General features: G+C 38.2%; 1 protein-coding gene across 1 annotated transcript in view; it reads left to right on the top strand.

The window, feature by feature from the left end:
* Positions 1-12,050, top strand: part of COL24A1 (collagen type XXIV alpha 1 chain) — a 129,125-nt gene that overhangs the window by 96,756 nt on the left and 20,319 nt on the right. The window contains exons 37-46 of the mRNA XM_054384352.1: positions 290-397; positions 3,272-3,325; positions 3,793-3,900; positions 5,058-5,111; positions 5,854-5,907; positions 7,420-7,476; positions 9,104-9,157; positions 10,191-10,244; positions 10,352-10,405; positions 11,923-11,976. Of these exons, the coding sequence (XP_054240327.1) occupies positions 290-397; positions 3,272-3,325; positions 3,793-3,900; positions 5,058-5,111; positions 5,854-5,907; positions 7,420-7,476; positions 9,104-9,157; positions 10,191-10,244; positions 10,352-10,405; positions 11,923-11,976 (651 nt within the window). The remainder of the gene's footprint in view (positions 1-289; positions 398-3,271; positions 3,326-3,792; positions 3,901-5,057; positions 5,112-5,853; positions 5,908-7,419; positions 7,477-9,103; positions 9,158-10,190; positions 10,245-10,351; positions 10,406-11,922; positions 11,977-12,050) is intronic.

Raw genomic sequence — 12,050 nt, 5'->3', positions numbered from 1 at the left:
GGACTGTGGCAGGTACCAAGACAGGAGATGTCACAGAGGACACCCTCAGGTAGTTGTTGATGGATGAGGCAAAATCTGTCTGTAAAGAGTGTATAGATGAGATAGAAAGGGCTTTCCCCTAACTTGGTGCCTGGTCTGAATATGACTGGTAAGATTTGCATCAGTTTTGTTGTGCTTTTTGTCAGACTTGAAGATTCGATATTCACTTTTTACAAGGATCTGTAGCAGTAGCTTGACTAACCTTTTCCTTTTTTTTTTTTTTTTTAAATCTATTTTTGCTTTGTTTTAGGGAGACCCTGGAGACCAGGGACTCTTTGGAGAAGGTGGTGAAAAAGGACAGATGGGGTCACCAGGAATTGCTGGACCTCCTGGTGAACCTGGCATAATGGGTGTTCCTGTAAGTGTTTTTGTTCATTTGCTTTTTGTAATTTATTTTATTTGAATTTTTGTTTTCTTCTTTTATTCATTTTCTGATTTGCTTTTGCAATTAGAAATGACATCATTAAATTAGCGTACCTCAGTTTTCTATGTGATTTAGCATTTCAGAGTTGGTAGAGAGAGGAGACAAATGTTCTTTCTATCTTCAGTCTGGGACCTCTTGGCAGATGGTAATTTGTCACCACTTGTAATCTAGACAAATATACCACCTGGAGCCTCTCCCTTCATATCTCTTCTTTCCAGACAATCATTAGTCTCTATCCTCACCTTCATCCGATCAATCACAAATTATTAGATCATTCTTTAAATTTTAAAAACACCCAAATTGACTAGATGCATATGATATCATAAATTGTGCTGTAAGATCTTTTTTTATTTTGTATTACTTTCCTTGCTCCTGACTTTGTTTACTATTCCATGGCTATCTATTTTTCAGTTTACATTAAAAGTTCCTTGGGGCAAAGGAGCAGCTTGTAAACAGTGGTGCACCTTAGAGCAAACAAGATATGACTGAAATTGAAGATTTTGTGGTAATGTTCTTACCACATGCATGTTTAGCTTGATTAACAACAAAAGGAAGATCTAAAAATGTTTCTGGAAACATTTAGAATGTTTCCAGAAACATCTAGAAATGTTTCTAGTTACAAAATTATTGCAGCACAAACATCAAATGCACAAAATTTCTTAAGCATTGGTGTGGGTTGTAGCACCTTCTCTTCTAAGGAATACAATGCAGGTCAAAAGTGACATAAGCCAGTATCACATAATAGATATCTGACAATCCAAATTATTCCTGCTCATGATTCCTGATCAGCTGCATGGCCTGCCTTTCTTAACAAAGGTCTTCTACACTATTGCCAATGTGTTGTTAAAGACAGTATTATGGATGTTGTCTGTCTTGCACTGAAACTGACTTCCAGGTATGAGAGTCTACGGTGCAGGGCAGCCCTGCTTCAAATGATAATTCTGCACTGTGATGTCACATCTTTGGTGCACCTACTCACCTTGTCAAGCACCCTGTGATGAAGTATATACCATAAAAAGTAAAGAGAGAGAAGAAAGAATGTCATGATTCCCTTTCATCCTTGAAAGACATTTCTTTTTTAACTAACTTCATTTCAGTGCCTTAGGAAGGAACTATATAAACATACCATGAGAGTACCAGTTGATATATACAACTGAAACAGAGATTGCAGATGGAGGGAAATGACAGCAAGCATACACAAATAGTAGATGAGCATTGGGATTTGTAGTCAACACTGTTAAATCAGTTCATGTGTTTGTTCTGGCATCACTCCCAGCAGCTAAAGTCCATCTATAAAATCTGTTTTGCTGAAATTTTATGCAACTTCTTCATGTGAACTAATATTTTGGAGCACATTTTCCAAAGCAAGTATGTAGCTTCAGCCTGGACATCAGATTCATGTACCAAAAATCATCATGTTCTCATTTGCAGTCCTCTGGCTGCCTTCTCTTTAGCTTTTCTGCAATGATGCAGTTTGAGTAAACATCAGTTGGAAGGCCAGCTGACAGAGGCTGTGAGCACTGTCCCCTCTGTCCCATAAGCATTAGTATTACACTGTGGGGTCTTTAGTTCTATGTTCTTCACAGTGAATTACTCTCCTCATGAAGGAAAAAAACATTTGATGTGCTACAGAACAATTTTTGTGCCTGACGCAACAATATCACCCTGACTTCTTTTTCTCTCTCTGTTTTGGATTGGCAATTCTGGAAGAGCACGCAAGTTTCATATGCTGAAATTACCAAAAAACAGCTCAGCCTTGGCATATCTACATTGTATGTAATCATACTTGTGTCCTGTAAACAACATCAGCAGTGCTGCTATGCCTCAGTGAGACAGGAGGATCTGACAATTCAGTGTTTGGGAGGATGTGGTTTCTGTGGGATTTTCCACGTTTCTGTTCTACACATTCCAAAGGCGGCTGCAGAGATGCCTCCCTCCCCACTCATACTCTAGGAGTGCTCACATCACAGTTTGGTTTGACCAACATCTTGGTCCAAACATGGAAATTAGTTCTATAATTAATTGTCTGAGGGTTTAGTTGGAAGTGAGAATAATACTGCATTTTTCTTAAAAGTTTACAAATCAACAAATAAGCTTCACAAATCAGCTTCACAAATCAGCTTCAATTATATTTACCCCATCTTATCACCACAATGACTCAAAAAATTCAAATATATCTCCCTTTATCCAAACCTGAGGCTAAATTACCTCCTCTAACTCACAGAATTTTGGGGTAAATTGAAACCAATGAGCAGCCCTTGGGGAGAGTCAGTTTTTGAAATGACCTAGAGGGCAGAAGGACTGTAGCTCCACAGCACCCTTCGTCTGCAGCAGCACACTCAATTGCACAGTCACCAAGAAGCAGGCAGTGGTAGGCACCACCACTTACTGAGTTAGGTCTCTGCTCTACAAGTTGTGTCAGAGATCTCCTCTTCACACATGACAGCCTTAAGGTTTTCTTAGTTTGCCTCTGGTGATGTATTGTGTTTCTCTAAATCCCATGATTGTCTTGAAGCAGTTTTATTCCTGAAGTAATATTTTCTTTGTGGACAAGATTTGTTGGGTTTCCCACCACTATTTTCAGTGCATTTTCACTGGTCTTTTGATAAGAGATGCTTGATGCTTGCCCACTTGTTTCTGCTGTAACTTGAAATAGTCCTTCTAACTTGCTTGCAGCTACCATTAATGAGATTTTTCCTCCCACGTCTCTGCATTACAAAAGCTCACTTAGTTATTCCATTTTGATCACAGTTTAAACATTCCCAAGCTTTTCTTATTCATTTATTTTTCTCTCTAATAAATGTACAGGGCCCTGAAGGAACACCGGGAAATCCAGGTCAGAGGGGCCGCTTAGGAAAGAAGGTAGCATTATTCATATTCCAAATTCTCTTCTTCCTATCTGAAACTCAAACTTACATTACAAAATGATTCCATTGAACCACGTCTGTCCCTGTTTTATGTCATGCTTCAAGCCATTTTTTTTCTTGCCAGCTGCAGCAATTAGAATTGTCCTCATTCTGTAATCAGTAACATTAAGGACCTTAGGAAACTGACATTTGTATCAGAATGTGATTTTGCAACTCAGAACAGTTTCTGCTGCTATTAAAAATGTTAATTCTGGCTAAACCAAAGCAAGCCAATAGGCTTTAGCAGAGGGGTCTTTTTCACTGCGTAGTTCTGGGTTCAGACACTCTTAAGTACTACAGTATATGTCATATGTAAATGTAATATTCCTATTAAATAAAGCTGTTACTCACTCTGGTTAAGCATAAACTGTATTTTGAAACAGTCGTAGTCTCTTACTAATTTTAATACAATAACACCAACAGGGTGAAAAGGGGCAGCTTGGCCCTCCTGGAGAAATTGGACCTGCTGGAGACTCTGGCCCGCCTGGAGAAATTGGTCCCAAAGGTGCAAGAGGAACTCGAGGTCCCTTGGTTTGTACAAAACATGCTTATTTAAGAGCTCATATGTTTCTGGTTTAGCTGAATCACATCTCTCCATGGAAAGAGGCAAGTCACAGCTGTAACATGTATGCATATTTTCTGAGGTAGCTGGAGATGCAGGCAGTGCCCTTCCCATTACTTGCCTCCTGATGCATGACCTAGTCTTTCAGCATTGGAATAAGACCTGTGCACCTTTCCAGATAGAAACCTGTGTCATGGACCTGGAAGAAGGAGTTATCTCATGCTCTGCTCAGGTTCCTAATCTCACAATAAGAAGAGCAGGATGGCAGAGCATGCCAGGGAGTACTCATGCCCCACAACCAGCAATGTGCTCTTGTGGCCAAGAAGGTCAATGCCATTCTGGGGGTGTATTAGAAGGGGAATGGTTAGTAGCTCTCTATTCTGCCCTGGTGAGGCTGCATCTGGAGTATTGTGTCCAGTTCTGGGCCCCTCAGTTCAGGAAGGACAGGGAACTGCTTGAAAGAGTCCAGTGCAGAGCCACAAAAATGATTAGGGGAGTGGAACATCTCCCTTATGAGGAGAGAATGAGGGAGCTGGGGCTCTCTAGCTTGGAGAAAATAAGGGGTGAATTCATTATTGTTTATAAATATGTAAAGGGGGAGTGCCAAGAGGATGGAGTCAGACTCTTCTTGGTGATGTCCAATGACAGAACAAAGGGCAATGGGTAGAAGTTCAGGCATAGGAAGTTCCATGGAAACATGAGGAATTTTTTTTTCACCGTGAGGGTGATGGAACACTGGAACAGGCTGCCCAGAGGAGTTGTGGAGTCTCCCTCTGTGGAGACAGTCGTAACCTGCGTGGTTGTATTTCTATGTGACCTGGTATGGGTGATCCTGCTCTGGCAATGGGGTTGGACTGGATGATCTTTCGTTCCCTTCCAGCCCCTAACATTCTGTGATTCTGTAATCCATATACACCCATATATAACCTCTCTGCTGTGCCCATTTCTTAAACATTGTCAGTTCCAAGAAGAGAATTTGTGAGGTTTGCTACAAGTTAAAATAATGAAATTGGACCTAACAAGAAAATTGCCTGTGCTTCTCAAATCTCAATATTTAAGATTTTTCCAAGTGACATTGTTGTAACATTTTACAACAGAACAGAATGTGATTTATCACATTTAACAGGGATGCCTTGGAGGAATGGGACTTGAAGGAGAGTCAGGAATTCCAGGCTATGGGGTGAGTTTTCTACTAAATTCTCATACAAACACATCCCTAAATAAGTCTGTGGTACTCCAAATAATTTCAAATATGGGCATCTGCATGTAGAACACAAAAATATCTTTAAGAGTGTCAGATGCTCACATATGTTTATATGACATGTGATAATGTTAGCCTTATGCAATTATTACTGGCTTTTATGATCTCACTAGAAGCTGTTTTTTGCCACAGGTTTGCAAACTTTTTTTGACCAATGTACCTCTCTTTTTGTGAATAAAGTTTATATTAAATATTATATAAATTCAGCAAACACCACTACCTTTGCTTACTGTGTGGCCAGGCAGAACAGTAAATCAGTACACAGAAACTGATTGAGTGAGCTTAGTAAAGGACATAAAGATATTGTGGTCTTTAACTGAAAAATAATTATGATCATCATCACAGATGGATTGAGTCCTGCCATATCTTTTTTTCCAAACAGAAATTTCCATCAATGTTCCTAGCCCCAAAGTGAGAACCAGCCCAGCTCCCCTCACCTGCCCCAAACCTTGCCAAAATGTTTGGTTGCCCACCGTGCACAGAGCTTTTCCTGCACACAGTACATTTTCTGCCTGAGCCCGTTAATTTTGAGCCACATCACTATTTAGCATTATTAGCAAGCAGCTAAAAGATAATAATAACAAGCATCTAAAAGAGAGTTTGTAATCAATTAGCTCTTTGTTTAGTTTTGGAACTAAGTTTTGTTTTGTTTCTTCTCTAGGGTCATCAGGGTCCTCCAGGGCCCTCAGGGCCCCCAGGACCCAAAGGAGAAAAGGTATGAAGATGGACTGTACTCTTACAGTTTGAGCAATTACAAAGCAAGGAAATGTTACTGCATGCCCTCTGTTTTCCACCATATGCAACCAAAGCCACTTTTTGCAATATTTATCAGTATTGGAGAGAATATGAAAAGAAATTCCAAAGTGAGGAAATCAATCATTCAGTGGCAGAGTTCCCAATTATACAGCTGAAATGTGTCAGGTTTTAAAACACAAGGTACCCACTCTAAGAAACACATCCTGTTGTGTCAGAGAGCACCACTGCCCTTAGTGAGCACTGCTGACAGTAACACCCAGCGTGAAACAAGCTAACTATTTACCTAGCTTTAAGCCTGTGAGTACGCTTACAGATTTTGCTGAAAGTCCAGCTAATATGGACAAAGGTCTGTGCTTAATATAAAATGTTAGAGGCTGGATGTTACCTCAGTCCTGCCATTTCAGTGTAAAATTCATTGTTCTTTTAAGCCTCAAATCCTCCAAACGGATTTGTATGCTGACTGAAATCTATGTGGCCCCAAGCAGGCACAAATTAGTCTGGAACTGCACCTGACAGAGAAATAGATTCTTATAATGGTGCCAGTATTGCAATGAATACTGCTAATAGACAATTAGTGGTTCTGATACAGTTTTCAGAAACAATAACTGAAAATGCAATTGCTTGGTGTCTAGCTTGCTTGGTCACTACTGAAAAAGCACTTTGATGTGTATTTGGAAACCCTTAATTGTATTTAAAATGTGATCCTGCTGGCATTAGGATGAGAGGAAATGGCCTCAAGTTGCATTAGAAAGGGCTTAGTTTGGATATTAGAAGAAACTTCTTCACTGAAAGAATTATCAAACGCTGGAATAGGCTCCCAGGGTGGCTGAATCCCCATCCCTGGAGGTGTTTAAAAGACACATAGATGTGGTGCTAAGGGACGTAGTTTAGCACCAAACTTGGTAGATAATGGTTGGACTGATGAGCTTAAAGGTCTTTTCTAACCACAACAATTCTCTTCTATGATTCTATGAAATGCTGGTAAGTAGCATCTGGAAAAGATAACTTTGTGTCTATTGGTTTGGATGGCAGTTTCATATTTGAAATTTAATAGAGTTCAAGGTTAGTGTTGGAGTCTTCTGTGCACTTGTTTGTCTATATTTAGTATGTTTCTCAAAACAGTGGAAGAAGTTTTCTTTTTTTCCCTCTTGTTAAATATCCTGTTTAACATTTTTGTTTTCATTAAATAAAGAAATTATTATATGGACCCTTTTCAAGTACTTATATATATGTATATAAATATAGATATGTCTTTGAAAAGAGAGAAACTACTTAACTTTTTTTTTTTCCTAGCTCTCTTCAGTTACCAGAAGTTACCATTTTTAACATAATAAAACCATAAGCATCAGATTTACTTTTAGCATCTATAATAATGTACTTTCTGGATGTTTATTAGCAATTGAATATGTGTGCATTGTAGGCAAGGTTGAATCTCCATATTAATATTTTTTAATACTTATCATTGTTTTAGGGTTACCCAGGAGAAGACAATACAGTGCTTGGACCACCTGGGCCCATAGGTGAACCAGTAGGTCTTTCTTTCTCAAAAAAATTATATTAGTGCCTCTCAAGACATGAGAAAATGCGAATTGTTTCTGGTACTTTATGTCATTGTCTCAGTAGTCAGTACCTGCAGAAAAATGTAGAATGATGGTCCTTTAATTGGTAATCCCTCTCTGAAAAATGCAGTCATGTGCTATTTCTTGCTTAAGACTATGTGCCCTGTGTTAAATTACACTAATGCCATTATTCTGTGTTTAGGTCAGCACATTTTGGAACAGAATTTTACCCTCTCTGTTTATCCTGAATTATACCTAATTGCTTTACTAATGAGAAACACATTTTGACTTATGTCATTATCACTACAAAGCTAATTTAGTTGATTTAGAGAGAGTTGCATTTAGTAACCTTTTTTTTCCTCCTGTTTTTTTACTTAATTCATATGTTGGCTATCTCTTTGCAGCAATTATGAACATGTAAAAAAAAAAAAAAAAAACCAGTGTTTCATGTTCAGGCTTTGATTGCACCAGAGGTAATACTTGTACAGCCTACTTCACTGTTAAATCTTACTATTTAAACTTCATGTCCTCAAAATGCAGGGCTATAAAATCCTGAATGTAACTGAAAGCAGAGTCTGGACTAGATTCTTAATTATGGTAATGCATGAGATAAGAGACTTCAGCCAATTCAGTTGTAGACAAACTGTCTCTGTAAAGCTGAGTGCTCAAATATGGTAAGCAGAGCCTTTCCACCTGTGGATTCCATCTAGGAAATGTGCCATAAGGCTGCTGGAACATTGGAGAGTATACAGGCAGTTGCATAATATTATCTGTTAGTGGATACACTGCAGTTAGTGATGCCTGGCCAATTTTTCATGATGTGCCCTGAAACAGATTGACTGGACGTATTTTGGAAAATCTTTGTCAGTTCTATGGGCATGATCCTCTATCCCATAATTTTTCCTTTGACTGACATTTGGACCATTTGATACAATGAGAATTAAAATTCTGGGGGAAAATCCCATATCTTGTATTCCTTGGAGTAAGGATCTTTCCCTAAAGTAGTACTAGTGAGGTGACTGAATGCAGCAGGATGAACCATGATTGACAATTCCCTCTACTCCTGTGCAGCTCTCATGTGAGGCATGCTGAGGGATAGAAATTGTCTTTTTTATTAAGGCAAACATCAAATTTAAGCAGAATACAGCAAGCCATTTCAGAAAAGAACCCAATTTTCCATGTGTTGTCTTACAGAAACCATGAAAGTTTTCCTTGCATATCTTGAAAACAAAATCTCTTCATTTATTCATGGAGATTTTTAGTTCAGATATATACACTCAGGTATAAACTTGGAGAAGTCCTACTGAGGTCGATATTCCTGTTTCATTTATGCGCATGTCAAATATATATTTCAGCTTCTAGTCTTCAGACACAAAATATTTTAGACAGTGGCTGCTGTCTGACAGCAATGTGTTTTGCTTAGGAAAAAAAGCATGTTAATTCCTTTAGACAAACTAGCTTCAATCTTTGTAATCCTCAGTTCCATGTCATTGGTTAGTCTGCTTTGCGAGAAATCACAGCTTGCTTTCAGTACTTCACCGCACCATGTTTTTTTAGTTCAGGTGTTATATTTTGCTCTCTGATTTTTCTCTTCAGGGTCCTAGTGGTGAACGTGGAGATAGAGGAGAACCCGGTGATGAGGGCTACAAGGTAATACATCTTGCTCACTATTCTTTTTATTTGAACATGGCATGCTGTGCACACATGTAAAGGAATGTAGCAGAAATGTCATCTTCTCTCACAAGTGTGCAGAGATGCACTTGCTGTTGTGTCACTGATGAGCTTTTAGAATTCATTAAAGCATCTTTCTTATGGGGAGAAGAGAGCTGGGACTCATGCTGGAGAAGAGAGCACTTGGGTGATCTTAATGTGTATAAATACCTACCAGGGTGGAATGAAGACGAAGGAGCCAGACTTGTGTCAGTAGTGTCTAGTGACAGGACAAGAGGCAAAGCGCAAAATTAAAACACATTAAACTCCTTTTGGACACAAGAAAATTACTTTTTTTTTTTAATGTGAAGGTGACTGAGAACCAAACCAGGATGCCTAGAGAGGCTGTGGAGTCTCCATCTTTGGAACTACTCAAAACCTGACTGGACGTGGTCCCAGACAAACTTTTCTACTGCACCCTGCATGAGAAGCAGGGATTGCATTAGATGATCTCATGATGTCCCTTTCAGCCTAAACAGTTCTGCAATACTGAATTAATTAAATCTTTTTTTCTCTGAGATTTAATCACTGTTTCTTTGTAAATCTAATAATTAATAATTATTTGTATTCAGTCTTTCAGCATATACAGAGTGGATGGCAACTCTTGCTAATTGCAGATGCATTTTGCTGAAACACAAAAGAAACAGTCCTTGACACAGAATGTTTTGTTTACCTTACACAGGTAATACAGGTAGACATAAAACAAAGAACTGAATATGATGCATTCTTACAGAAGTGCATAAATGTTTAAACAATATGTAATTCTCACATGAATTTGGAGTAGAGAATTTAAAGAAGAAAAATTCCCTGCAGTCTGATCTTAGGAGAGCTGAGCACACATTATATAGGTCCCATCAGTGAAGCTGGGGCCATCCAGCACCTCCCAAGATGGGCTTTACAGGGAAATCTATAGCTCACTGAACATGACATGCTGAGTTACTTATCTTGCTATTAATATACTTTCTCTTCCTAGGGTCACAGAGGTCTTCCAGGGCTTAGAGGACCTATTGGACCACAGGGGCCTCCAGTAAGTGTTTCAAACAAGTGAGATTGTCTATACTGGACGTTGAAAATGCATTTTCACCTGCATCTAAATGATTCATTTTATTTATTTAATATATGTTCTCTCCAAAGGGGGAGCCAGGTGAATTGGGAGAGCAAGGACAAAAAGGAGAAAGAGGTTCAGAAGTAAGTGGAAAACAGTAAAGCAAAACTGGCTTAAGTGGGATTTGTGTGTTTCACTGTTCACTGACTGCCCTTGTAGAACTGTTCTATAAGGCTAAAACTCAGTGTTTGAGTTTACTTTTCATACTAACAGGGACAGAATCTAAAACTGCACAATGATCTGGAGTGCTAAATATGTGTTATTTGATAGGTAAGTGGTTTTACTTTGGAATGATGTAAAGCATTTTGAGAGGCTCTTTTGGAAATCTTTGAATGATATTAAATTACATCTTTAAATGGAGTTTATTGTGGCAAACTAGCTCTGAAAAGCAGCCAGGAATTTACTGCTCAGATCTCTAAATGAAGCTGCCCGGTGCTGTGCTGCACTGAGTTTTCAGAGCCATAGAAATAAGGAATTTGGTACAGAATAGTAGAGGAATAATGACAGAGCAAGTCACAAAAAAAAGATAAAAGACTAAGTCTTTTCCTTTAGAAAGAATAGTTCATCTTGGTGGTGTGTTGAAAACTGTATTTTGTACAGTTCTTTGAATATACATCTTCCAGTTCTGATTGTGGACCCTTTTTTATGCCTTTCTTAATATAAAGGCATTAAATTCAAGTATAAAACAAAATTACCATCTTTACATTAATTATAAACCATTTACACTAACAATGACTTTGGCTTTTCACTTTATTGCATGTTACATAGCATTGCAGCATAGTAGTTTAACATCATTTGGACTTTAAGAACAGTTTTTAAAGCAATTAATCCAGAAAATCTTGGAAACCTTTTTCTACTTGTTCTATGCTAACAAGCTGTACTCTTGTCCCTGGTGTCCAAGTGATTGTATTTTTTAGTGGCAGGACAAAATTCATGCCAGAGATCTTTATATTTTACGATGAATATCCTATGAAGAAAACTTCTCAGAGATGCTTTTGACCCATTCTGAGCTTTTCTTCCTTGGTACTTGGCTTCCTATGTTGCTAAACCACTTATAAGAAAGTTATCTACTATCAGTATCACTTCAGTTTTCTACGACTGCAGAATCCTAGATTGGTCAAGACCAAAACAATAAAATAAAATCTGATTTTAAGTAAATTTTTCTTTGTGTACATATTACTTAAAAAGAATGTTTCCATATGTGACACTGTCATTTTCTAGTATTCCCCTCCATACTCAGTAGCTTCCTTTTCTTCCATTTTTAAAAGGTACAGGAAGCTCAGTAATATAAAAGTGTGCTTCCTTATAGAGATGTGGCTGATAGAGGAGAAATTGCCAGATTCATAGTGAAAAACTTTATGCCTTTTGTTGTTGAAAAAGTTCTGAAAACAATACTATAGTGATTCAGTAAGTGGAAAAATATATACAATTCTACCCAAAATATGTTCATTTGAAAAACTTTCTGCTGTCTCCTGAAGTGGAAATAATGTGGTCCAAAGCCACACATTGTGCGTGTGTATTAGAGGAGAACAATTCTCATCTTTTCTTAGGGGACTGAATTTAAGACATCTGTCAGTTCACAAGTATTTGTAACTTTTAGGGGCCCACGGGGAAGAAAGGAGCAACAGGTCAGGCAGGCAAACCTGGAATTCCTGTAAGTAACAAAATTCTGCAGTCTATCTTCAGATTATAAAACTTAATAAAATAATAAGTAATAAACCAAAAATT

Source organism: Indicator indicator, chromosome 10 (genome assembly GCF_027791375.1).
Source record: "Indicator indicator isolate 239-I01 chromosome 10, UM_Iind_1.1, whole genome shotgun sequence".
Taxonomy (NCBI): domain Eukaryota; kingdom Metazoa; phylum Chordata; class Aves; order Piciformes; family Indicatoridae; genus Indicator; species Indicator indicator.
The sequence above is the reverse complement of the archived record's forward strand: the minus strand, read 5'-3'. Positions and strand labels throughout refer to the sequence as shown.